The 27,470-nt window shown below is 41.1% G+C and overlaps 1 protein-coding gene across 1 annotated transcript in view; it reads left to right on the top strand.

Annotated features, from left to right (window-relative positions):
- The first annotated feature begins 2,559 nt into the window (after positions 1–2,559).
- Positions 2,560–27,470, top strand: part of LOC121585045 (zinc finger matrin-type protein 4-like) — a 135,801-nt gene continuing 110,890 nt past the window's right edge. The window contains exons 1-2 of the mRNA XM_041901384.2: positions 2,560–2,734; positions 25,479–25,580. Of these exons, the coding sequence (XP_041757318.1) occupies positions 2,648–2,734; positions 25,479–25,580 (189 nt within the window). The 5' untranslated portion in view covers positions 2,560–2,647. The remainder of the gene's footprint in view (positions 2,735–25,478; positions 25,581–27,470) is intronic.

The following is a 27,470-nucleotide window of genomic DNA, read 5'->3' as shown; positions in this document are numbered from 1 at the left end:
TGGACAGTCCAGGGTTATTTAACCCCTGATCATAATAAGAAATGACCACATCAGACTGTTTTGGATAACATTAATATAAAACTAATAAAATAATAACAGTTTTTAGGCTACACCAACATTAGTTTCCATTCATACAAAGTGTCAGCTAAATGTTCACACTTGATTTGCCATTGGTAAAAAAGGAAATACTTAATTTTGATTGTATGGAATGGTTGTCAAATGGATAAATCACCATTAGTCTGTTCAAAAAGGACTAAATTGATGCGATGAAAATACCAACCTGAGGGCAAACATATCTTGAAAGACCTTGGTTGCAAGCATCTTTTAGTGAGCGGTAATGAGGTGACCAATAATGGTTGCAATTGAGATCAGCTGTGCGGGTGAATTTAGTGCGTATTGATGGTTTAACGAGACATGAGCTGGCGGAATGTCTAGGATGGATGTCAAAATTGGCATGTCCCAATCCCATGTGTCCTTCGCCCGGGGAGGCTATCCCATAAAAACAATCGGAATTAATGGCGCACAGAAGTCCCCGCTTGGGTAACATTTTCCAGAAGAATAAGAAATAACTTAGCGAAATGTAAGTATAACATTTATTTATGCACATTAATAAAAGTAGCTGTGAGCAGTGAGGTTAATTTCTCCCCCCCTTGTCTCTGCTTTTTCCAGATTGAAGGACATCCCACTCTGACAGGAAAATTTGGCGCCGGACAAGTGACTGGGAAGATTTTAATTTAGCGGACATTTGAGAAATGTACCTATCATCCATATGCATTAGGTGCATAACACATTAAGGTGTCCACCCACGCAGCCAGCGCCATCAATAAATGAGGGATATTGGCCAAATGAGCCACATTTACATGTCCTTAAAAACAGCTTTTAACAAATTACAAAAACACTATTCCTTGTGTTTCGATGTGTAGCATATGCAAAACTTTACAGCCTATTGTTTTAATAGTTTTTACTTTTCTAAAACTCAAATGTTCCACCTGACGGTTCAGCTATCAGAGATTTTAGCACTAAATGCATCAGGGCATTGCATGCATAGGCCTATAGGCTTAGGCATCCACTGTATGATATTAATATTAAAAATATATATATAAAGAAAGAGAAGCTTAGGCTTATCCCCAGAGAGAGTGAGAGAGATAAAGATATGCCGGCGGCATGCTACAACACCAACATGCATTTCTTTATCATTGTCAGATAGACTACTGCATCTGCTATACAGATATAGCCATACGGAAAGAGGCTAATTCGTTATTTTTCTATCAAAATATTTTTATAAAGATAAGCATTATACTGTTAGATTAAAGGAGTAACTCTGGCAGGCCTAAAACATTCTTCCTCACCTCAAGTTCAACTGTCGGAATCAGTTGGAGCGCAAGTGCGCACTGACTTCATATCATAGGCCTGCAGTATAATAGGCTAATAGTCACACCAAACCAAATGTTCACAAAAGTTTCTAAACTTTCTTAGGGTAATATACAAAAGTAAGTCAAGCCTTTGTTTATAGTGAAAATAAGAGCATGATATTAAATTGCAGCAAACACATTACTGTTGGAACTGAATTTGGCCAAAGAAAATAGTTCAACAGAAGGAAACAAAACACTTGCGAACTGGTTTAAACCTTCACAAAAGTTTTGATTAGGCTATATTGCGCAATTACCAATAATGGCTAGTGCCTACCGTACCCAACAAATGACAGTATAGGCTAATGATATTTATTTTACAAAAGGCCCACTTATAACCTATCTTAAACTAAAGATGGACCACACAGCAGGTAGCTTAGTGGTTAAGAGCGTTGTGCCAGTAACCGAAAGGTCGCTGGTTCTAATCCCCGAGCCGACTAGGTAAAAAATCTGTCGATGTGCCCTTGAGCAAGGCACTTAACCCTAATTGCTCCTGTAAGTCGCTCTGGATAAGAGCGTCTGCTAAATGACTAAAAAGTAAAAATGTTAAAAATACAGATCAAACTTAATTTATCCAATGTAAATGTCTCAACAGAATGAAACAAAACACATTTTGCAAATGTAAAGAACTGGTTTAGATGAATAAATAGGCCTACAATAATAACAATGATATACATTAATAATAATGATAAAACTAATTATTATTAATACGAAAAAATTAATGAAGTTCAGAAATTGCATCCTACCTGAATAGCGAGTTGCACAGTAGAAGCCTGCATTTGGCCATTTGTGTGGAATAAAAAAATATTCTGCTAATGTGTTCTATCATGTAAATGACATGAAACCCTGCAACAGGGGTCTGGGTGCAACTGGAAATCCTAAAAACGTGTCTGCTCAACTGTATGCCACTAGGCAAATGCGATTACAGACGCATGCAATGCTTATTATAAAGTATGAAAATGTATGCCCTAACTGTAAGTCGCTCTGGATAAGAGCTTCTGCTAAAATGACTAAAATGTAAAAATGTAAAGGGGACCCCGGGGCACGTGCCCTGCCTGCCCGTTCTGTAGGCCGGCCCTGTCTCTGCACAAGTAGGCTTCTGGCTGGACTACTACTGCCAAACGACCAATGAGGAAGAAGCGGGGCGGAGAACAGTTGACGGTTGTACTACAGCATAGTACTGCAAACAGCTGTGGAAGCGTCTTCTGCTTTGTACACACGTTTCGCTGATCTGGTCAATGGATTACACAGTTTCCCTACAAGTGCAACATCAACTGACGGTGTTCCCGACACACTTGTACCAGGGTTACAGTTTGGAGTTACAGGTACATCTCAGACATGCATTAGGCTACTTAGCCTATGTGTGATTTGATTTCCGTTTTACTTACATCGGTTACCAAACTAAGATCGCTTTCAATCTCAATAGACAGAGAAAGAGACTGTAAAACTAGGACTGTCTTTAATGTTTTTAGCTCTTTCGTGATCAGTTTTGCATGCCCGCTGCGCTGCGTGCAATATCAGCATCCTTTTTGACAATGCCTGAAGATTTTCGATGTGCACATGAGCCAGCGTAACGAGAAACAGTGTCCTCCTCTCCTCCATCTAGGCTATGTGATGATGAATTCATGACACTGTGTTTGGAAGTACCGGGTAGCCTGATGCGGAGGTCATCATGCTGAATTGCGCGCTTAAATCGCGAATCTCATTCAGCGGTTTCATAAACACTCCGTGTGATATGATGCAGACTTATTTGAGTTTGAAATTTAAATCGATGGTTCAGACTTTTCGCGATGATCATTTTGCGTCTCAATGTGCTTAGAAAGTGGGATGGGAAGGCATCCGAGGCAAAACAATTCCTCATCTAATTTATTAGGCTATCTTATTCACATGGCTATTTTATTCACACTGACCTTTTACATAGACTATGTTTTTTGCTACATTATATTTATGATAATTTAGTCAAGATGAGCCTTCATAAATGCCATTTATGGGATTCCAATAGTTCATCCAGTTGGAGTGAGTTGAACTCACCTGTCATAGGCTACTGTAATATAGGCAATCTAGTAGGCATTTGTGTGCATTTGTTTGGTTTTAAATTTGCACACTGTTCAGCACAATGGATGGGATTTGAGAAGTTGGCGTGTGGCTTTCTTGATTATTGTTGTGTATCCAGCCATTGGATTGTGACTACAGCAATTGAAGATTAGCTTTGGCATTTGTCATGTATTTTCCCATGACATTATCCTCATAAACTCTCAAAAAGCTACACCAAACCAAAACCGGAATGGTATTTACCTCATAGCTATCTGTGTTTACCTCGTAGCTATCTGTGCCCAATTTGACAGGCAACCATGCATGGATGGATGCGCGCAATGCGCCCTCTGCCTCTGATTTTGGCGCGCCAAATTCACCTCAACAACTTGTACTTGCTATAGAGTCCTATTTAATAGTTTTCATTAAAAAAAACACGTATTTCCTTTACTGAACAATCCTGACTTCCCTCCAGTGAGGTGTTTTATTATGTCTGTGTTGTTGTTGTTTTTATCGCACTGCTTTGGTTTATCTTGGCCAGGTCGCAGTTGTAAATGAGAACTTGTTCTCAACTGGACTACCTGGTTAAATAAAGGAAAAAAATAAAATAAAAATAACCCTAGGAAGGGCTTTGAAATAGCATTTTAATTAGATATGCTATGGAAATCCTAAAGTGTTTATTTATAGAAGTTCAACGCCAAGGCTTCAATTGTTAATCTGGAATTGTTGCATATTAAATCCTAGTGCAAGCCTTTGAAGTGTGTTCACCAGGTGGTGTCTAGATTATCTTTATCTTTACTACATTAATATTATCTTTGCTTTAGAGAGAAAGCTTTCCTCTCCTTTTGTTGCATGGTTTTTTACTTCTGTGACTCTGCTGCAGGTTTTCAATTTGTGTATCAAAGTTGATCTTTTATTTGGGTTTCTAAAGGGATCTGAGATACAGAGCCCATAATTTTGAGACTGATACAGTAACTTTGGGTATATCATTGTGGTCCTCTGTAGCTCAGCTGGTAGAGCACGTCGCTTGTAACGCCAAGGTAGTGGGTTCGATCCCCGAGACCACCCATACACAAAAATGTATGCACGCATGACTGTAAGTCGCTTTGGATAAAAGTGTCTGCTAAATGGCATGTTATTATAGCAAATGTCCTTCTCTTTTTGCAGGGAAGTTTCTACACTTTAACTGAGGGGCATGCAACAGCCCCCATATCGTCCAAGCATCCTCTCTCAACAATTCTGACATTATAGTGGTCTTTATTATGTGCCAAGGTTCGAATTATTGGGGTCCTGGGCAAACCCTAAAACCCATAACAAATCATGGCATCCCCATTAGCCTTACAATCATTTAACTATTTTTTTAAATTAAAATATGCGTTGCTCCAGCCCACAGTTTATGGGCACCCTCAAGAGTCAATGTGTGATTCAAACCTCAATTAACCTATCCCACTGGGCAAAAACTGGTTGAATCAACGTTGTTTCCTCATAATTTCATCAAGCAAATTAAATGTGATGACGTTGAATAAACGTGGAAAACTGATTCCCTCAGATTCAGACAACTTTAATGTCCTAAAGAGGCAATGAATTTAGCAGAAATCAGAGTACAGACTAAATCACATATTTAAAAAAAATAACATCACAATAGCAAAGGATATTTACAAGCCAGTAAGCTGGCTTCAAATTCATGAAAATGGGCCCTGGTCAAAAGTAGTGGACTATATTGAATAGTGTGTCATTTGGGACGCACCCTGTAACATCATTTACAGTTAAAACTCCTCCACTTGTCGATTTACTTGTTATGGAGGATCTGGAGTTTTAATCATACTTGCCTGACAGTTCCCATTACTGCTGTTTTTCAATAAAACGCTCTCTGGGCTCTTTCTTTCTCCAGTCTGCTTGATTCAAAGTTTGATCAGTCGGTTGCCAGAGTTGTAATATGTTGCTGCTCTCACTCTCTGAGGAGAGGCTCACTGTACTAAACCACAAGGTGGCTCCATCAGAGCACTATCAAGTCCTTTGTTTTTCATTATCTTAAGACAGTGCTGTCTGTCGCAGCATGCCTGCTGTCAGTGACATGAACTAGTTTTTTTCAAAAGTTGTCTTTATGTGACTCTTCCAGAATATTACGTGTATTTGGGGTGTTTTATATGTCTGTGAAGGCCCACTTAATACTCATGCAATACACATACTATGCACACGCAAGCTCTCCAACTTCCCACAACTTTTTGCAAGTGATGGACCTCTCACTTTAACTACCCCAGATATATTTGTTCAGACTCTCAATTTCATATAGTTTCTGTTTTGGAAAAAGCTTGAAGTGGTAAAAAGCTTATGATCCCTCTCTACCATCAGTAATTTGTGAGGGTTAAAAATAAAGCGCTTTGAAGCTCTGTGCTTCAGTGTCATCAATAAATGTTTGCTTTTGTTACGTAAAAATGTCCCTAATTTTTAGTTGGTTATTCAAAATCCTCCCTTCAGTCACAGCCTGTACACAGAGAGAACAAAATAAATCCTAAATATTTTATGAACACCTTATGTAACAAAAAAATAAGTGATATTGTCAGCAGGCTAATTATACTGTATTACGAGAGAGAGAGACAGAGAGACAGAGAGAGCTCCCATGTCAACACCTCCACATCACCCTGTCCTCTGCCCTTTGATGGTACCCCCAGCTAAAGATCCCAGAGATAAATAATCCATCCAGGTGTTACAGCTGCATACTCAGAAATTTCACTCCAAATGTAAATGAACAACGGCATCCCTTTGCCCCCATTGATGAGCTGTTACTGGGATGAGAGAGTTTTAAAAATCTTGCTCAATATATGGATTAGCTTGGCTTGTTGCATGCCTAATCTAATTAGTGCTCCTTTGTGATCAGGGTAAGAGCAGGCAAGCGTTTTGTAGGAAGAGATCCATTTAGGCTTGATGTACTTTGAAATCTATAAAAGCATCAGACTTCCGGAACCCAAGCACACACCCCTGTACGCATGGACCTTAATCTAAAAGTAATCTACAGTAACTGGAGAAAATATAAGTGATTAAATAGAGTCATAATTGAACGTGTCACACACACACACACACACACAGGCACGCACACACACTCAAGTGACTAAACAATTGACATAAATGTCTCTGTCACTGGCCCGACACCAGTCTGATGATTGTGCTGAGGTGTAGTCTACTGTAGGCACTCTGCCCAGACTGTACTGTCATGTTTTCACCCAACTGCTCTGTTGTCAGTAGGCAGGCCACACCAGAGTCTTATATTGAGATAAATAGTGCTCTGGGGTTACACCTAAATGAAAGACAAAGACAAATCATAATGAACGTCAGCCCTGTGCTGTAGATTACCTGCTGGGTGTTCAACATGTAGAATCGTCGGGAAATGAACAGAAAAGGACAGCAGATGTTCTGTGGTCAGAGGCGATAGAACGGCCACCCGCTGCTTTTAACCGTTCGTCAACTCAGTCTGCTTTGTCCTTAAGGCAAATGCTTTCGAATATTGGATGTAGATTGACAGTACTGCACCAGCCTAGTGCTGCAATGGTAGTGATGTCTATGAGTGTTTGGTATTCTATGTATTCATTGTATTCCTGTATTCAATGCTCAGCGGCCTGAGATACCCCATTTAATGCCCAGTATCTGAGTGTGCTGCTGCCTCAGTATATAATGTGGCCTGGTTAGTTCATTCCCTTGGGAGATCCACTGAAAACTGGTAGAGATGTCTAAGTATGCATCCCACATGGCACCTTATGCCCTACATAGACTGCGTTTAGACAGGCAGCCCAATTCTGATACTTTTTCCACTAATTGGTGTGTTGACCAATCACATCAGATCTTTTCACATCAGATCTTTTCACATCAGATATTATTCAGAGCTGATCTGATTGGTCAAAAGACCAAACATATCAGAACCTGTTTAAATGCAGCCATAGTGCCCTACTTTTGACCAGGGGCCATAGGGCTCTGGTCAAAACTAGTGCACTATTTAGGGCAGGGATCATCAACTACATTCAGCCACAGGCCAACCTTTTCTTGAGTGGATGGTCAGGGGACTGGAACATATTTTCAAATAATTTGTAGACCTCAAATTGACCGCAAGAAACCCAAACAGATATAATATTAGACTAAAACATAATCATTTCAAACCTTGCTTACATTTGTATATGATCACATATATCTCTCTATTATGCGTGGGAATACTTTGGAACTTCGGCCCGCGGGTGAATTTATTTGGTCCCCCAAGTTGTCTGAGCAATTTTTTTTATTGTTGGACATAAAATACTGTAAAAACACCCGCAAATCAACTCCAATTGATTTTAATTTTGGAAATCTGTTCCAAAGTATTCCCACGCATAATAAAGAGATATATGTGATCCCCCCAGCTGGGGAACCCTGATTTATGAAATAGGGTGCCAGTTAGAACGCAGCCTAAGCCACTCAGTGGTCCTGGCCTGGAGCATCAGCTGGACAGCTGTCTGCTGCTAAGGAGGTTAATAACAATGCTGATGATGGTACTGGACAAACGGCCTCAAGATCCTCACAGGTCAACCCGGGTAGGTAGAGGCTAAGCAGCTGCAGCTTCATTTAAACTGTCTGGCAATTCCCCATGCTTTGAGTTTGAGTTTGAGTTTGAGTTTGAGTTTATTTTTACAGGGACAGTGCACATTAATCAACGTTTCAGTAAAAGTGCCGGTTTTAGCCAGCCGGCTAATTTTCAACCGCAGTCCCTGGGCAGGTTATTAAAAACAATTACAATATAGACAATAACAACATAGAACAAGACATAGCATACAGACATAGCAACATAGGACAAACAAGACGTAGCATACAGACCGAGCAACATAGAACAAAAAGCAGCAAGACAAAATTCATAAAAGCAACAAAGTGTTTCCACACCTCACAAGTTACAGACAACAGACATGGAAAGCGGCAACACACAGCTAGGGACCATGTTCACAAATCTGATTGACCTTTAGCCATGTCTTCAAGCATTTTGTGAAAGTGTGATATGTGGTGCAGTTATGTGTGTCTGATGGCAGTGTATTCCAGACATGGGAAGCTCTCACAGAAAAAGCGGATTTACTAAAGGTGCTTTTCCTTAGGGGAACTACACAGTCACCTTTCATGGCAGACCTTGTGGATCTGCTGCCATATGTTTGGGTTTTCTGTTTAACAAAAATACTGAGTGGAGGGGGAGCCAAGCCATTTAGGATCTTGAATACAAGACATGCATCGGTGTATTGCACAAGATTTTCCCAACTCATGCTTTCTAAGGATGTGACAGTGATGATGGCTATTGGGCTTCCTATCAAGCACTTTGAGAGCCTGTTTGTAGACAGACTGAATAGGTCTTACTGTTGTACAGCAAGCTTGGGCCCAACTAGTCAAGCAGTATGTTAAGTGGGGGAGTATCATAGATTTGAAGTACAGTTTTGCTACCTCTGTAGTCAAACAATTTCGTATAAATCGGAAATTAGCTAGGTTGAATTTGGTTATTTGAATTACCTTTTTCACATGCTTTTTAAAAGAGAGGTTGGAATCAAGTATGATGCCAAGGTACTTAAAATCAGATACCCCCTGGAGCTTCTCCCCTGACACATAGACTTCTGGCTCAGTAGCATCTGTTGCCCCCTTTGTGAAGAACATGCAAACAGTTTTTTTCACATTGAGATGCAAACACGAGTCACTGAGCCACTTTGTAACCTGGACCATTACAGTAGTGAGTTCTTGTGCAGCTTGTTGTTTGCTCTTTGCATGCACATATATCACTGTATCATCTGCATACATTTGAACTTCAGACCCAGTACAGACAGAAGGCAGATCATTAATGTACAGGCTGAACAGGAGGGGCCCCAGTATTGAACCTTGGGGCACACCCACATCATAGCTAAGAGTGGGCGACAGCTCATTGCTCACTCTGACACACTGAGTTCTGCCTTCAAGGTATGATTTCATCCATCTCAAGGCATCGGGGGAAAAGTTGAACTTGGACAATTTTGTGATGAGAATCTCATGGTTAACAGTATCAAAAGCCTTCCTTAGGTCCAGAAACACAGCCCCAACAACGCCCCTTTGTCCATCTTGGACTTCACATTTTTCAGAAAAAAGCAGTTGGCCATTTCTGTGGAGTGTTTCGCTCTGAAGCCAAACTGCATGGAATGTATGTGAAGGGGGCTGTTGTTGAGGTGGGCAATCAGTTGTTCTGCTACACACTTTTCAACAATCTTTGACACCACAGGTAGTATACTAATGGGCCTGTAGTTACTCACATCAGCAGGGTCGCCTGATTTAAAGATGGCCGTTATTATGGCCGACTTCCATACCCTTGGAAACACCCCGAGACCAATAGATGTGTTGGTGACCTTAGTAATGGGGCCAATGAGTGACTCTTTGTAGTTTTTAAGAAAGGTAGAGTCCATCCCAAACACATCTTTGGCTTTAGAGTTCTTTAGTGAGCTAATCACCTTGTCTACCTTTGACTCAGAAACCTCCCTTATGATGAAGACAGGTTGAGCATCATTTACTAGCACTGAGCCCAAGAAACCAGTGGAGGGGTTCTGTGTCAGTACCCTGACAGAGTCAATAAAGTAGGAATTGAAGGCTATTGCTATTTCGACTGCATCCTGTGTTAGATTGTTATTCACCATGATTTCTAGTCTTTTTGCAGTGTTACTATGGTCTTTCCCTGTTAACTTTTTTAGATTCTCCCAGATCAATTTAGAATTTCCCTTTGCTTCACCAATTATGTTAATAAAAAAGTTTGCCTTGGCCTGTCTGATTTCTTTCATCACCTTATTTCTCAACATGGTAAACCTACGTCTGTCATGCTCTAATTTGGATCTTAAGGCTATTTTTTGATAATAATCTCGTTCTTTCATCAATTTCCAGATTTCTCCATTTAGCCAAGGAAGAGTGCTCTTTTGGCCAGGTTTGGATTTGATTTTCTTTAGGAAACCATTTAATGTAGTCTGGATTGTGGATAGAAAAACTTGACTATCAGCTTCCACGTCTGCATAGGACAAGAGATCATTCCAGTTAATTCCCTTAATTGCATTTTCAAAATAGCTTAATTCACTCTTAGGTATTCTTAGTTGATCAGGCTTTCTAACAGTAGAGAGGTTAAACCTGCTCTTAGACAGCTTTCTGGCTATAAGTGTCAGATTATGATCAGATAGCCCAGTAACCATATTGAATGATTTAGTCACTCTCTCTGGTTTATTACTGAACACCAAATCAATCTGTGTTTTAGAGCAACAAGTCACCCTGGTTGGCCCTTTAACTAGCTGTGTAAGGTCAAAGGTATTAGTGATCCGTTTGAGGGTTTTCCTACAACACTTGTCTTCATAATTAATGTTAAAATCTCCCATTAAGATGACCTCTTTCCCAAAATCACATTCCCTAAGCATGTTATTAAACTGATCAAAAAACACACTTTTGGTGGAAGGTGGCCTATACATTCCAATGAGGGTAAAAGACATTTGGGGAGACAGTGTAATGTTCAGGCCAATACATTCTAGTTCATTATCACATGACCACTCAATTTGTTTACATCGGATATGTTCTTTAATATAAATCATCACACCCCTCCTCTTCCTTCAGTCCTGTCTCTCCTGAAAACATTGTAGCCAGGCACAATCAAAGCAGCAGATGGAGAGTTTCTATGGAGCCATGTCTCTGAGAGGCAGAGAAAGTCAAGGTTGGAGTCTGTGAGTAGATGTTGAATTTGATCACTTTTTGGAATGACACTACGAATGTTCAAGTGCCCCCCTAGTAGTCCCTTGGGCTTAGCTCGTGGGTCCCAGATGACTCGAGAGTGATTGACACATTGAAAAAAAAAAATGTTCTGTGTTTTCTGACGGCTGGGTTTAGGCCGTTTTGTTTCGTTTTGATTAGGGGCAGTTCGGTAGCGCAATTAACAATCCCTCCCGCCTGCACTGGATGCGGGAAACTAATTAAAACAGCTTGCATACCAGAAGCAGAGTCAGGGATCGCATATAGCGACTTTGGTATGTTTGAAGAGTCAAAATCCATCCTGGAGCCGGGTGAGTCGAGAGAAACCACAGGACCATAGCACTCACCCACCTCCACAGCGGCGACGATCAGTGGACGAGGCCATCCACCGCCCTCCACTCCGGTGCGTATCGCTGGCTCGGTGATGTTGGGCCCAGGATTGAGTTGCACATCCCCGGAGAGCAGGAGGGTAGTGAACAGGTAGTTTAACAGTTTCCGATAAATGTTGGACTTGTGTTTGTTGCGCCTAAGCGGTTCAGTAGAATAAGGAGCGAGGTAGACTTGGCCATTATTCAGAACATTATGGTATGCTGTGTACTGTCCGCTCCCGTGGAACGGTGAACCAATGTGTTTGTGTTTGGTGTTAATATTCTCCGGTAGTAGACTGATTGTGTCATCCCAGCAAGGACGCACTGAGATTATCAGTAGAGCAGCTACATAACTGACAATCATGGCAGAGTACTGGAGATAAAACACATAATTGCGCTTTAACTCTTTGCATGAGTTACTTAGCTGGGGTCGGCGTACACCTGATGGTTTAGATAAAATTACAGCATTCGAATGAGAAGCGGCACCTGCCACACCACCCTGTCTTCCGTCCGCCATTGAAAAAAAAAAAATATATATATATATATAAAAAAAATACATAAACAAAAAAAAAAAAAAGCAAGGCGAGGCATTTCAGGCATTCTTGAAAGTCAGGACAATCCTTGTCCTGCAAAGAAGACCCATTTTGGTCCCGCTTTAAATTATGTTCAGCTTATAAAGGCTTCATAAAGCATTATAATGCCTTCATAAGCACTACATCAATGTGTTAAAAATCATCTATATCCATTTGTCATGATTTATAAAGGGTTCATAAATGTGGCATAACTGTGGGACATAACCACCAATGTCAAATGTGACTTTACCCACTATGTCAAATATAAACCTGTGCTTTATAAAGGTTGGCAGAAGCACCGCTTATTAAAGGCCTTATGAATCATATTAAATTGAGGCTTCACAAAGCATTTATAACCCTGTCATGCATCTTGGTAGAGCATTGCAACGCCAGGATATTGGGTTCGATTCCCGGGACCACCCATACGTAAAAATTTATTCACACATGACTGTAAGTCGCTTTGGATAAAAGCATCTGCTAAATTCTATATTATATTTCACTAAAACATTTAATAGGATGGCCCAACCTCTTTCCCTCTTTGGTACATAGTCAATATTGGACCTGACCTCAACTTCCCCCAAAATGCTTTGCTGCAGGATGACACACATTCTGAAGTGCAGTCATGCGCAGCAAAAAACATTAGTAGGGCCTTTTAAAATCAGTTTTTATTTTTTGCCTACTTCTGTTTTTTTCTCCCAAATTCAATTTTCTGTGTTTTGCTTTTGCAGGTTTAGGATTTGCCCAATTTTGTCTGGTTTACTCCAGTTTTTCACACTTTTTTAATAGAAAAACAACAAAATTGAATTTTCTGTGTTCACAACAATGCTTAAACCACATCAGGGAATGACTTTTGAGGTCTGGGAGGAATCTAAGAAATTTGGATTTTTTTGTGTAGTTGCCCTTTAATTCAGTGAGCATACCCTGCACTCTTGTTTGGTGAGCAGGTTTTCTGCAGTGCAGTAAGCACACATGTGAAGTGATTTGGCCGCCAATGGAAGTAAAGGGCCAGCAACACTCCGTATTATTCAGAGCCCCATGAAATGACACCATATATACATTTTACAGACCCTACTGAGTATTCCATACAATACTTTTACTGCGGCACCCAGAATAGTTCTTGCTCTAAGCCAATATGTATTCCAAATACAGTGCCTTCAGAAAGTATTCAGACCCCTTGACTTTTTGCACATTTTGTTACGTTACAGCCTTATTCCAAAATTGATTAAAACAAATCTACACACAATACCGCATAATGACAAAGCGAAAACAGTATTTAAACCCCCCCCTCAATAAATAAATAAATAAATAACATAAATACCTTATTTACATAAGTATTCAGACCCTTTGCTATAAGATTCGAAATTGAGCTCAGGTGCATCCTGTTCCCATTGAGCATCCTTGAGATGTTTCTACAACTTAATTGGAATCCACCTGTGGTAAATTCAATTGATTGGACATTATTTGGAAAGGCACACACATTTGTAAATTTTAGTCATTTTAGCAGACGCTCTTATCCAGAGCGACTGACAGTTAGTGAGTGCATACATTTTTCATACTGTCTATATGAGGTCCCATAGTTGACAGTACATCTCAGAGCAAAAACCAGGCCATGAGGTCGAAGGAATTGTCCGTAGAGCTCTGAGATAGCATTGTGTCGAGGCACAGATCTAGGGAAGGGTACCAAAAAATTGCTGCAGCGTTGAAGATCCCCAAAAACACAGTGGCCTCCATAATTCTTAAATGGAAGAAGTTTGGAACCACCAAGACTCTTCCTAGAGCTGGCCGCCCGGTCAAACTGAGCAATCGGGGGAGAAGGGCCTTGGTCAGGAAGGTGACCAAGAACCCGATGGTCACTCTGACAGAGCTCTAGAGTTCCTCTGTGAAGATGGGAGAACCTTCCAGAAGGACAACCATCTCTGCAGCACTCCACCAATCAGGCCTTTAAGGTAGTGGCCAGACGGAAGCCACTCCTCAGTAAAAGGCACATGACAGTCCGCTTGGAGTTTGACAAAAGGCACCTAAAGACTCTCAGACCATTAGAAACAAGATTCTCTGGTCTGATGAAACCAAGATTGAACTCTTTGGCCTGAATGCCAAGCATCACGTCTGGAGGAAACCTGGCACCATCCCTATGGTGAAGCATGGTGGTGGCAGCATAATGTTGTGGGGATGTTTTTCAGCAGCAGGGACTGGGGAGACTAGTCAGGCAAAGATGAACGGAGCAAAGTACAGAGAGATCCTTGATGAAAACCTCCTCCAGACCGCTCAGGTCCACAGACTGGGGCGAAGGTTCACCTTCCAACAGGACAACGACCGTAAGCACACAGCCAAGACAATGCAGCAGTGGCTTCTGAATGTCCTTGAGTGGCCCAGCCAGAGCCTGGACATGAACCCGATCTAACATCTCAAAGTTGGCCTTAGTGGGAGTCACCATAGAATTCTATAGGAATGACCTTACTGAGTAAAGTATTTGTCATCGTCACTACTTAACACAGTCAAAAAGTCATAATTGTGGTTAAATCCTGCCCACAATTTACACAATTTATCTTCTTAAAATTTGATTTTAAACCTAACCCTAACTAATGATGGCCAAGTTTGATGCGTTGGTCCACCAGATCTTCCGTGTATTTGGGCGGGAGTGTCTGGGAACGAGATTAGGAGTAATGTGGCTAAAATGACATCACTTTACATTAAATGCCATCCTTCAGCATAACATGTCACCCTTTTATAAAGCACATGTTTATATCATATTCGACATAGTGGGTTACGTCACATTTGACATTTGTGATTATGTCACACAGTTATGCCACATTTATGAACCCTTTATAAAGCATGACATACGGTTATAGATGCTTTATAACATATTGATGTAGTGCTTATGAAGGCTTTATGAAGCCTTTATAAGCTGAACATAATTTAAAGCGGGACCAAAATGGGTCTTCTTTTCAGGACAAGGATTGTCCTGACTTTCAAGAATAACTGAAATGCTTTGCCTTGCTTTTCTGTTTGGCTGGCAAGTTTCATCATCCAATTCTTTCAGATCCACAGGAGTGCAAGTTTCACCATGGCATGGACTATCCTAGGCAGCCGATAGTGTATGGGCGCTAGATCCGTGGCGATACGTTAGGCACATGATAATTATTAGAATATGGAAAATATTAGTCAATTATTGCGTTCTATCCATGCTGGCTTTAGTGGGCTACCTGAGACATGAAACAGATAGGTGGGAGGGCATACAGTATTATTATATTATTATTATTATACAGTACAGCTGTCGCCAATGTATTATTGCGCAATTTGACAAAATGGGTAATGGAAACACTTCAACCTCTAAATTTCTATTTAACGCCGTAGGCTTTTGCGAAAAAGTTATTTTTCTTAGGTGTGACGTCATTTTAACTCTACCCACATGTACATATTACCTCAACTACCTCAACTAGCCGGTGCCCCCGCACATTGACTCTGCAACGGTACCCCCCTGTATATATAGCCTCCCTACTATTATTTTATTTTACTTCTGCTCTTTTTTTTCTCAACACTTTTTTTGTTGTTGTTTTATTTTTACTTTTTTTGTTAAAAATAAATGCACTGTTGGTTAAGGGCTGTAAGTAAGTATTTCACTGTAATGTCTGCACCTGTTGTATTCGGCGCATGTGACCAATAAAATTTGATTTGATTTGATTTGATTTGATTACATCCAGCTGTTTTTATCGACACACAGGATAGTTAAATGGAAACGCACCCTAGCAGGCAATTGCCGCATCTATTTTCTATGCAAACTTTCTAAATGTCAATCAAAAATCACTGGACGAGTTAATGGAAACATAGCTACAGTGTGTGGTGGAGTCTGTTCCTTAGATAGATAATAACCAATCTCCTTAAAATGTTTTGGGTAGTTTGGATCCTGGATGCTGATTGGTTGAAACAGCATTCCAGCCATGTGTATATCAGCCACATACCATGGCTATGATGCTAAAATACCTGCTAACTGTGTTATCTGTACCACTACATAAGAATGTCATCATGTTCCTGTTGCTGTCTGAATCCTCTCTTGGATGTATCTAAATTCAAACATAATACTATAGCTGTAACTCTATCCACATCTCTTTCATCCATCCTCCATCATGTATAGTGCTCGCTATTATAATGAATTGCCTGTTTTATTAGTTATGCTATGGCATATGGAATGGATGAGCAGCTGATCATTTATAATCAACCCTGCTAGACAAAGCGTGGTTGTAATCTTCTGTTAAATAGGCCTATGTATTATTGCTGATGGGTTTTTCCTATGCAAGTGATCTGGAATCATTAAAATACTATAATATTCTCTTTCATTTGAATTGAAGTGGTAGCTCGCTCTTCTTTTTAAAAGTGAAACACATTGGATTGATTTTTGATGAAAAGGATGTAATCTGTTTTAACCCATCATCTACATGACTGAAGTGCGTTAGGAAAAAGATCTGGCACATTATGTAAATTCAGACAGCTACGTCATCTTGTATAACACTTCAACCAAACCTCCCTCAGAACAGATATGTGTTCAGTATGGCAATTTGCCGTCCTGCCTTTGTACATTTCTCAAGAGTGAGCTTTCTTCTGCCATTTGTCCTTTGAGCATCATTGAAAGAACCACACTGGTTTTATCACACTATTTAAAATGATGTTTTCTCCACCAAAGTTTTGAGCTGGGGAGTTGTCTGTACCAGAGTACACAGCTTTGTAATGTCTCTGATTAGTGTAAGAGGCTCCAGTCCAGTCTTTTCCTCATCAGTCCCTTCCCTCTCACCCCGGATTCTCCTCTCAGTGTTGCTCTGATGTGCTGCCATCAAATGGCTGCTGCCTAGAACCATAGAAATAGAATCACTAGACACAGCCGATGGTAATGAGCTCAGCTGGGACACAACTCTGGCCTGGAGAGAGAGTGCACTGTGCAGGGGACACTTTGATGTTTGTCCCAAATGGCACCCTATTCCCTATTTATAGTGCACTACTTTTGACCAGACCTATGGGCTCTGGTCAAAAGTAGTGCACTAAATAGGAGGATAGGGTGCCATTTGGGACATACCCTGGAACTCTGATCTAGACTAGAGACCTCAGCATGGTCAGCCTGCCTGTGTAGAGCCTGCCTATCCTACAATACACAGCTCTGAACTAGGTAATTAGCAGCTGAATATTTGAAATTCCTCCTCTGAAATGTTTTTTTTTTCTTTTTTTTTCTGTGTTGTTGGATGAGCTTCTTCGAATGGATGGGATTGATTTATGTGACAGTTATGTGACTGCGAATTCGTATATTCTCCTAAATTGCTTAGAGAGAGAGAGAGGGAGCGCAAGAGAGATTCCATTAGTCTTTCAAGTTCAGCTATTTTGAAACAATGCTGTATTCAAGGCTTAAAAGCTTAACCCTCAATGATTGTGGATTTCAGATGATGCTGCTGGCTAAGCCAGTCCAACATTCATTTTATTCAGTGACCTTTGGAAATGGGCAAGTTTACTTTTTGAGCTCTTGAAATTAAACTTTTAATACTAATGTAACCATTTCAAAAGATGTTAGAAGTGTATGGTTGGTCAGTCAACAACTGAAGTTTCATTCAAAGTGTTGCATATTTAATAACTTGCTAGGCGTGGCTGGTAGGATGGCAATGATGAGGAACAATGACAGAGGTTCAATACAGAGGCATGGCTTAAACCAGGCTAGGCTGGCATATTTATCAGAATAAAAGGGTTCACAAAAAGGATGATAAAAACCTGTCAATCAAAACACTCCCACACACAGCGGATAAGTTTAACTTAGGCTGGAATTTATCTTCGAAGATTAAATAGATTGTCCTTTTCTGCCAACATAAGTCAATGTCCATGGAATTCCACCAAATGTCCAGCGAGCTCAGCCTCCGTTGTCCAGCCAGGAGCTTCTCCTGTGCTGAACTGAGGCTGTGTCTACACTTGACACTTACATGTGACTTCTGCTATCAGAATACGAAGATTGCGTTGAAAAGATAGGTCTAGATGCACAAACGTCGCATTGTGTGAGGCTTTCTCCTCAGTCTGGACGCAATCAGGCTACCGAAAGCGCATACGATGTCATCAGCATTCTGCCCACAAGTCTCCAGAAAACGTGTGTTTTCTTTTTTTTTGGGGGGGGGGGGGAATACGTTCCTAGCGTGTGAGTTAAGCTAACCTGTTTGCAATCCCTTTAGCTTTGCTTGCTAGCTTGCTGGCTAGCTACAGAGGTTAGCTGGCTAGTTAGCTACAGTAGTTGGCTACTGCCATGAAGTTGTTGTTGTGTTATCAGATTTAGCCTGTTCCACTGTTCGCAGAATGCATTTTGGCATTTAAATATAGCGCAGGAAAAGGGAATCCGGACACAATGTGGACACGGTAAACACATTTAAATGTAGATGCATGATGTGTTCGGAATTCCACCATCAGAACTCCATTATCAGAATACTGCTGCATGAACTGTCAAGTCTAGACACGGCCTGAAACGGCACCTTACATGCCTTGTGTGTTGCAGCCTAACAAGGCTGAGTGGTTTCAGGTGCAGGGCGTGGCACTGCAGCTTACCTTGCTGTAGCCTAAAAATGCTGGTTGTGGTGCGTGGCTGACGCTTCAAACAGTGAGATTCCCTGGCCACATTTAATATTAAATTATGTATTTGAAAAAATGCCCAAACTTTACCCCCTGAATTATAGAGGTACCACTCTCTCCTAAATCCACAAATGACCAAGTTACAGCAGAGCGCTGGACACCTTGAGAATGATTTACATCTAATTGTTTTCAATCAATTATTCAGTTAAACAAAAGTTCCATTCTATCTTCCTAAACTATTTCCACTCTCTAGTTTTTCCATTTTCCCTGCTTTCAGCTTCATCTGTTTTCCTATTATTCCAAGCATTGTATTCCTTGTGAACATTTTTCTCTATGTATAGAGGGATCTTTCCCGTCTTTGAGAATAAGGGAGAGAGATGGATATATAGAGATAGAGACAGAGAGAGTGAGAGAAAAAAGAGAGAGATTGCCTAGCCCAGGACAGTCTAGTCGTCTCTTCTTATTTCTCTATGTGGTCCTGGCCTCTGTAGCTGCTGAATGAATCAGACTGCAGTGTCAAACCTTTTCCTTGCCAGAAGGGGCACCTTGACGACAGCCAAGTGTGACTCGGCAGCACATGTCGACGTCGCCTTGGACTCTTGTCCAGCTTCACAGCTTAACACCTTCCATTACGAATTACAACCCACCTTTTATAACCCCAACATCTGCCAGTCGCTCTTGCCACACTGCCCTTCTGTAATCTCTGCACTAACCCTCTCTCTTTGTCCAGATGTTTCTGTTTCTCTCTGTCTTTCTCTCTTTCTCTCTCTCTTTGTTTCTCTCTCGCTCTCTTTTTCTTTCTGTCTCTCTGTCTTTCTCTCTCTCTCCAGTTACACAGGCCCTGCTCCGACTGATTTGCCACTGACAGTTCCCGGTCAGTCAGAGCATGGGAGTAAACAGTGTGGAGAGAGAAGCAGGGTGTGAGAGGCAAGCGGCACTCCTGCTAATTTGATTGTCAGCACAAGGCAATTCAAACCCATTTAGCTCAAATGCAGCACAGTGCTTATTCTCACACCTCAGTTCCTACATAGTTTTTAGTCAAAATTGCCAATATACCCTGAAATAACCTGATGTAGGACTGAGTGGTAACCCTAATGATGCAGACAATGGTAGCTGCTGTGATGAGATACTGAGCAGTGCATACAAAATAGACCCACTATTTCTCGGAGGGCAAGATGTCTTTGCCTCCTCTCTTATCAATTTAAAATGAATATTTTTTGGCATCTCATTTATAATATTCAACCCACTGTAATTATAGCTCTGTATCTGACAGCAAAATCCATTGACGTAATGAATTGATTGTCAAGGAGGGAGAACTGGAACATGCTAATTGTGTGCGCTGAGCAGTGGTGTGCTGTGTGTGCGTGACTCCTAGGAGCCTTGTTCCGTTTCACACAAAATTACTGTCTCATATGGTACCCCATTCCCTTTTTAATATATACTTTGGACCAAAGTAGTGCACTATATTGGGAATAGGGTTCAATTTGGGACGCAAGCAATAGTGTTTTCTTTTAGACATTCCAGGGTCATAGAGGGAGAGAGGCTTGTAGCTCTGGCATTAAATGACGCTAATGCTGATGGACAAGGACAAGGACAATGTCGGTGCCCAGACGCTCACTGGTATCTGGCCAACAATGCTGTCGAGGAGAGGGCTAAGACAAGATGCTCCTCAGACCTTGCTGCCCGCTGATGCTTCTGCTTCCCAAACAGTGTTGGTAGAGGCTGTGTCCCAAACGGCATTGTATTCCCTACATAGTGCACTACTTTTGACCAGAGCATAGGGCTCTATATAGTGCAGTAAATAGGGAGTAGGGTGCCATTTATGGACGCAGGCAGAGTGATTAATAATGCATCTCTACAGTATCTGCTTTGCTAAGCTGAGACATACAGAGAGAGCTGAGACAGGCAGATGAGAGGGGCTGAGGGCTGAGGAGAGCCGATAGAGCCTCTTAAAGCCTATAATTTATGGTGTTTGTCCTGTGGAATTTGCACACTGTCTACTTGGTCCAGCAAAATGGTGCTGGTGCTGCTCTCAGCCGATTACCAGAGTAATCAGAGGGGTGGGGGGGGGGGCTCTGGGATCTGACAGGTTTTTTCCTCATCCCCGTTCCCGTCAGTTTGGTGCTTTGGCCCTCCGCTGATGCAACAGCTTACAGGCACTGTGCCGCCTGCCGCCCGCTGGAACTCAGAGCCAAGGTCACATTATTTTCAAGAACAAGCAACACAAAATGCCAAAAGGTGAAAAGGCAGTCTGGATCAAGTTAATCTTGTACTATGGTTTAATAGGATAATTCAAATGAAAGAATTCAGAGGGTTACCCATATTAGAATAGACTGTTACATAAACGCAGGGATTGTTCCCATTTTAATTTGTGGACCACAGCAACTGTGCATTGAAAAATCCAGGTTTCTGGCCTTCATCGCGATGGTCATGAATTGTGCGACTAAAGTAGAACACAGGTCACAGAAAATGTACATTGTTGTGGAAGTGGCTGAACGTTTTCCCGTGGGCCGAGGAGGAATTAATCTACCTGATCACTATGGTTAGTGGAAAGGGTTGGTTATTGTAGTATACTGTATGTAGTTTGGGGGTGGTTTTTTGTTTCTTTGATATATCTTTGTTTATCTGGGGTGCGTCTTGCAATCCAACCTGTGAGAGAAGAAGTTAAACAGTTGGTGTCTGTAATGCACCATTAATATTGGATGCCAACCGCCGTTAAACCCCACAGAAGAAGAAGAACTCCTGAGGGCACCATAACCATGTGAGAGGACACAAACGCTGGCTGGGTGTGAGCTGTTTGGCCAGCCAACACACTGCACTAAAGATAACTTTAACTTTGAACAGCTTGTACTGAACTTCTATTTGGTATGGTGCAAAGACTCGCTTGATTGGTTGTTTTATAAGTTTTTGAAGTGATGCTAAGTAACCTATCGGCGTGACATTGATTTATGCTCTGATGAATGAGCTAGGCCTTTTCTTTTAAAGTTACTACCTGAAGATCTTATGTGTATATCCTGTTTTGCCTGCAACCCTGCCTCCTCCACCAGGGGTGTATTCATTACGTCTTGCAATAGAAACCATTTACCGTTTAAGAACCAAACGGAAGCAAACAGAGCAAATTGAAGGAACCTACCTGAATTTGTTCAATAAAAACTCTTGTTTTCGTTACAAACCATTTTCCGTTTGGAGTAAACGGTTTCTGATGCAAAACGTTTTGCAACGGACGAAAAGCTTTCCAACAGAATTGGCGTAATAAATACACCCCTGTCCTTCAGCTCTGAAATACGCCCGCTGGCAAGTGCCTACCTCCACACTTTACCACACTGGTGACAACCAGACAAAGAAATTTGAATTTAATTATGTGAATCCTAAAATGTGTAAAAGTTGGCAATGGCGTAGCGCAGTTAGGAAAACAGTCATGTTTAATTTAGTCTAGTGATTTGGAGATGGCAATAAGGTATGCGTGCATCAATTTTGTATAACCATACATCAGACAAATAACTGAATATGTCTAAACCTTTGTATAAAGACATTACAGACATAAGGGATATTTTTCCATGTTTTGATTGAGCTCAGATTATTTAGGTACAGTGGGGAAAAAAAGTATTTAGTCAGCCACCAATGGTGCAAGTTCTCCCACTTAAAAAGATGAGAGAGGCCTGTAATTTTCATCATAGGTACACGTCAACTATGACAGACAAAATGAGAAAAATAAATCCAGAAAACCACATTGTAGGATTTTTAATGAATTTATTTGCAAATGATGGTGGAAAATAAGTATTTGGTCAATAACAAAAGTTTCTCAATACTTTGTTATATACCCTTTGTTGGCAATGACACAGGTCAAACATTTTCTGTAAGTCTTCACAAGGTTTTCACACACTGTTGCTGATATTTTGGCCCATTCCTCCATGCAGATCTCCTCTTGAGCAGTGATGTTTTGGGGCTGTCGCTGGGCAACACGGACTTTCAACTCCCTCCAAAGATTTTCTATGGGGTTGAGATCTGGAGACTGGCTAGGCCACTCCAGGACCTCGAAATGCTTCTTACGAAGCCACTCCTTCGTTGCCCGGGCGGTGTGTTTGGGATCATTGTCATGCTGAAAGACCCAGCCACGTTTCATCTTCAATGCCCTTGCTGATGGAAGGAGGTTTTCACTCAAAATCTCACGATACATGGCCCCATTCATTCTTTCCTTTACACGGATCAGTCGTCCTGGTCCCTTTGCAGAAAAACAGCCCCAAAGCATGATGTTTCCACCCCCATGCTTCACAGTAGGTATGGTGTTCTTTGGATGCAACTCAGCATTCTTTGTCCTTCAAACACGACGAGTTGAGTTTTTACCAAAAAGTTATATTTTGGTTTCATCTGACCATATGACATTCTCCCAATCCTCTTCTGGATCATCCAAATGCACTCTAGCAAACTTCAGACGGGCCTGGACATGTACTGGCTTAAGCAGGGGGACACGTCTGGCACTGCAGGATTTGAATCCCTGGCGGCGTAGTGTGTTACTGATGGTAGGCTTTGTTACTTTGGTCCCAGCTCTCTGCAAATAAATTCATAAAAAATCCTACAATGTGATTTTCTGGAGAAAAAAATTCTCAATTTGTCTGTCATAGTTGACGTGTACCTATGATGAAAATTACAGGCCTCTCTCATCTTTTTAAGTGGGAGAACTTGCACAATTGGTGGCTGACTAAATACTTTTTTTCCCCACTGTATATGGTGATATTTCCCTTTAAATGTTGGCCTTAAAGTATAGTATGTGGGCATACATACTGTATGTGGCTGTGGGGTGCTAAGAGTTTAAAATATTATAGTTTCTGCATCACAAATGGTACCCTCTCCTCTATATAGTGGACTACTTTTGACTCTGGGGTGACATTTTGGACGCATTTGGGACGCAGCCCTGGTCTCTCCTGCTGACTACTGCTCAAGTCATTAAAATTGCCTCTGGGAGGAGGAGAATTTCTGAGGGAGACTTTGTCAATATTCTGGAAACAGAGTCAATAAAAGATGGTGAGCCATATGATTATTACTCATTACAGATCACAGTCAGGTCACATAACCTGGCTGTAAAATCATACTGCAGATTTTTCACTTAGATTTTCTATGACAAATGTATCTTACGCAATCAGTTAAATTATTCATTGTTTTAGAGAAACATTTCACTTGTATCGTTCACTGATTTAAGTTTAAGGAACCGGGTATTATAATCAGTTCCATTTTTCACCCCTCTTGTCTTTGTGCTTACACTTTATAGGGAGAGATATTAAGGGCCCTAAAAGGTTTACCATAGTTTATACCTGCTTGACCTCTCTGCTCTTCTGTGATGTCATGCCTAATGAAGACTCCACAAAGTCAATAAGGATGAGCTGAGCATGAGTGCTCCCAAATCTGCAATGTGAGCTCTCTAATGAAAGCAGGGCTGAATTAATAATAGAGAGAGCAGAGCAGAAGTAGAGAGAAGAGAGAAGAGAGATCAAGAGCAGAAAGGGCGCAGTCAGACCCCTCAAATAGCATCTTGCCGTCCCCTTCCAAATCTCCCCCAGCTGAAGTTCAATCATTTATTTATATTTATAAACTGCGTGGTTCGAGCCTTGAATGCGGATTGGCTGAAAGCCGTGGTATATCAGACTGTATACCACGGGTATGTCAAAACATTTATTTTTACTGCTCTGATTACGTTGGTAACTTCGGGGGTTTGTGGTATATTGCCAATATACAGTGGCTAAGGGCTGTATCCAGGCACTCCACGTTGTGTTGTGCTTAAGAACAGCCTTTAGCCGTGGTATATTGGCCATATACTACACCCCCTTGTGCCTTATTGCTTAATTATACCACGGCATTGTTGAATACCCGTTTCTGATTGGCTTGAAGGGCATTCTAGAGTGTGCATTATTTACCTATAAGAGCACAGTATAATGAACGGTATAATTCAAGGGCTATGAAGTTCATTCTTACATGTTCTATTTTTGAGCTGCTTTTGAAAGCAAAAGTCGAATTGAAAACATTATTGGCATTGTTGAATTCGATTTTCATAATAGCAAGCTAGGATGATGGTTTGGTTAGCTAAGCTAGCAAGTCTTGTTTGGTTACCAAGGCAACTATTGTAGCGATCTAGCTAGCTAGTAAACATGCTAGCTACTTCAGTGGATGTTGTCACATTTCTACTGGCAAATTAATGCATTTCTAGTGGCAAATGTGTTAATTTATAGCCCTGGTATAAAAGGGATAATCAACTCAGGGCTCTATGAATTATCTGGAAAATAATGCAACTCCGTGGAAGATGAGTTCCACTCTGCTAACATGTCATGCAACACACCTTCCACGTTGTGCATTATTTTCCAGAGAACACATAGCCCCTCGTTGATTATCCCTTACGAATTTACAAGATAAATACTATCAGGGCTCTCAGTCGCATTCATTTATTTACTATTGCCTTGACATGGTTTCGACCTGCTACCTGAAAATGGGTTTATTGATTCAACATAAGAGTCTGTTATGACTGCCTGCTGGATGGAAGAAAAAAACTACTCTGCATTTGCCATCACAGTGCTTGATATAATGAAATATTGATTAAACAACTATCAAAGTATGAAATTACATTTTCATTTACTTGCTCCATTATGTCCCTTCATTGCACTTGAAGCATTCAGGCATATCATATCCTGCAATTTCACATTTATGTGATCTTACATGAGTTCCTCATTTGAAATGCCTCCAACCCAGTGTTATATTTCATGCTGTTGTTTGTCTGTCCTCTCTCCCACCAGATGAAGTCTACAGAAGTGGACCAAGGGCTTTTCACAGATACCTACTGCAAAGTGTGCAGCGCTCAGCTCATCTCCGAGTCCCAGAGGGTCGCCCACTATGAGGTGAGGAATACTTACTGTTCTACAGTAGGTCTTCTCATCCCACACCAGTCTAAACTCGGTATGCAGAGTTAGAGACCAGACACACCATAATGAACATCAGTTGTGCGCAGTTGATCACCTGCTGGGTGTCAACAAACTGTGGTGATTCATTCATCATGTAGAATCATCTGGAAATGAACAGAAAATGATAGCCGATGTTCTGTGGTGAGAGGCGATAGGACGACCACCCGCTGTGCACGGACAATGTTCGTATTAGTCTGTCTTGTCTTTTAAAGATGAGCGAGGGAGACAGCTGGACCAGGGGATTAGGCAGCGATCGAACCCCAGTCTCCAGGGGCCATAGATGGTCTGGAGGTGGCAGCGCTATGGCTAAACCAACCTCCAGCAAATCCCCCATCAGTTTACCAGACAATCCAACCATTATTAACCAAGGCTTAGGTCATACTTGTTCTTTGTCAGTCAGCACCGCTCAGCAGCAGCAATCCCAAACGGCAGAGGGCTGCAGTTTTAAAATGTCAATAAGCACGACTCACCTGGATTTACCCAATTATTCTTAATTATTTAGTTAAAGTGCTGACGAACAGCAAACACTGCCTGGCCCCATTGCCCTCCACGACCACCAGGTTTGTCGACAAGCAGAGATTGCAGCAGAGGGTCTCTATCCGTGTGTTTCAGCAGTGCTTGAGTTTGGCCAGTGCTCACTAGACTAGAGTACAGACACCTTGAATTTTATTCTGCTTGACTACCATCACGTCTTATACAAATCAAATCAAATGTTATTGGTCACATACACATATTTTGCAGATGTTATTATAAGGGCTCAGGGCTCAGGGCTCAGATTATTTCAAATGAAAATGTGTTCCGGCACCTGTTTCATTCTACTTCAAGCACAGCAGCTGGCTATCGGGAGGTAACTGAACTCTTCTGTACTACAGATGCTGCCTTTCACTCACTGTCACACAGAGTCAGATGGCCGGAACACAACGTCTGACTGCAGGGCCCATGGTGCATCTGTATGGACATCAGGAATAATAGGAGCTGAAAGGACTCATATAAGATTTCCTTCATGCGGTTTAAGTATTTATCAGAGTGCTTGCCCTGCCCACAACAGACCGGTGGTCACTGAGTTTGCTACTGTTGCAACTACTCCTGATCGCTCTGATAAAATGTTACACTTGATACTGCTATTTCTGTAGCTCTAAAATATGCTATCTGAATGATTCCTCATGAAACTAGAACAGAAAAATACCATGATGTTTTGGATTTTTACTACATTTAATCCATAGAAGGGTCCTTTGGATGAAGGGTTGTTGACATATATTTGACATTTGTATCTTAAAGGATAATATATTAATATTTAATTGAAGTTGGAATATTTGTGACATTTTGGCCTCACCCAGGCCTCCTTTAAGACTCCTTAACGTTTCATCTGTAGGTGCTGCAAAGCAAATGTTGGTGTCATATGAAGCTTTACCGCTTGCTCTGTAATATGAATATTATTTTTATTTCAATAACACATTTCTTACATACATTTATGAATATAGAAAAAAAGGAATGTGAATATATATAATTTATATTTAAAAAATGATTTGGCAAATGTTTATATAAATTGTTGAACATAATATACTCTATGGGTATATCAAAGTTTCAGAGTGGAATATCTGCTACTTTTAGAGTTATGATCCAATTTGTAAGCATTACCAACAGAGTGAATGTAAAAATTGTTTCAAAATGGTCGCCCTCTGCTGGTAATGATGTGCAATGATAAAAGTAAAAGGAGGGCTGTGATTGGTTACATTGCCTACTATGACAATTTCTCTGTATAAAATGGGCCATAACTTCAAAAAACTAACAGAGATCCCACACTGGAACTTTGATATGCCCGTAGAG

The sequence above is a fragment of the Coregonus clupeaformis genome, chromosome 16, assembly GCF_020615455.1.
Source record: "Coregonus clupeaformis isolate EN_2021a chromosome 16, ASM2061545v1, whole genome shotgun sequence".
NCBI classification, from domain to species: domain Eukaryota; kingdom Metazoa; phylum Chordata; class Actinopteri; order Salmoniformes; family Salmonidae; genus Coregonus; species Coregonus clupeaformis.
This window is presented reverse-complemented; position numbering and strand designations above follow the sequence as displayed.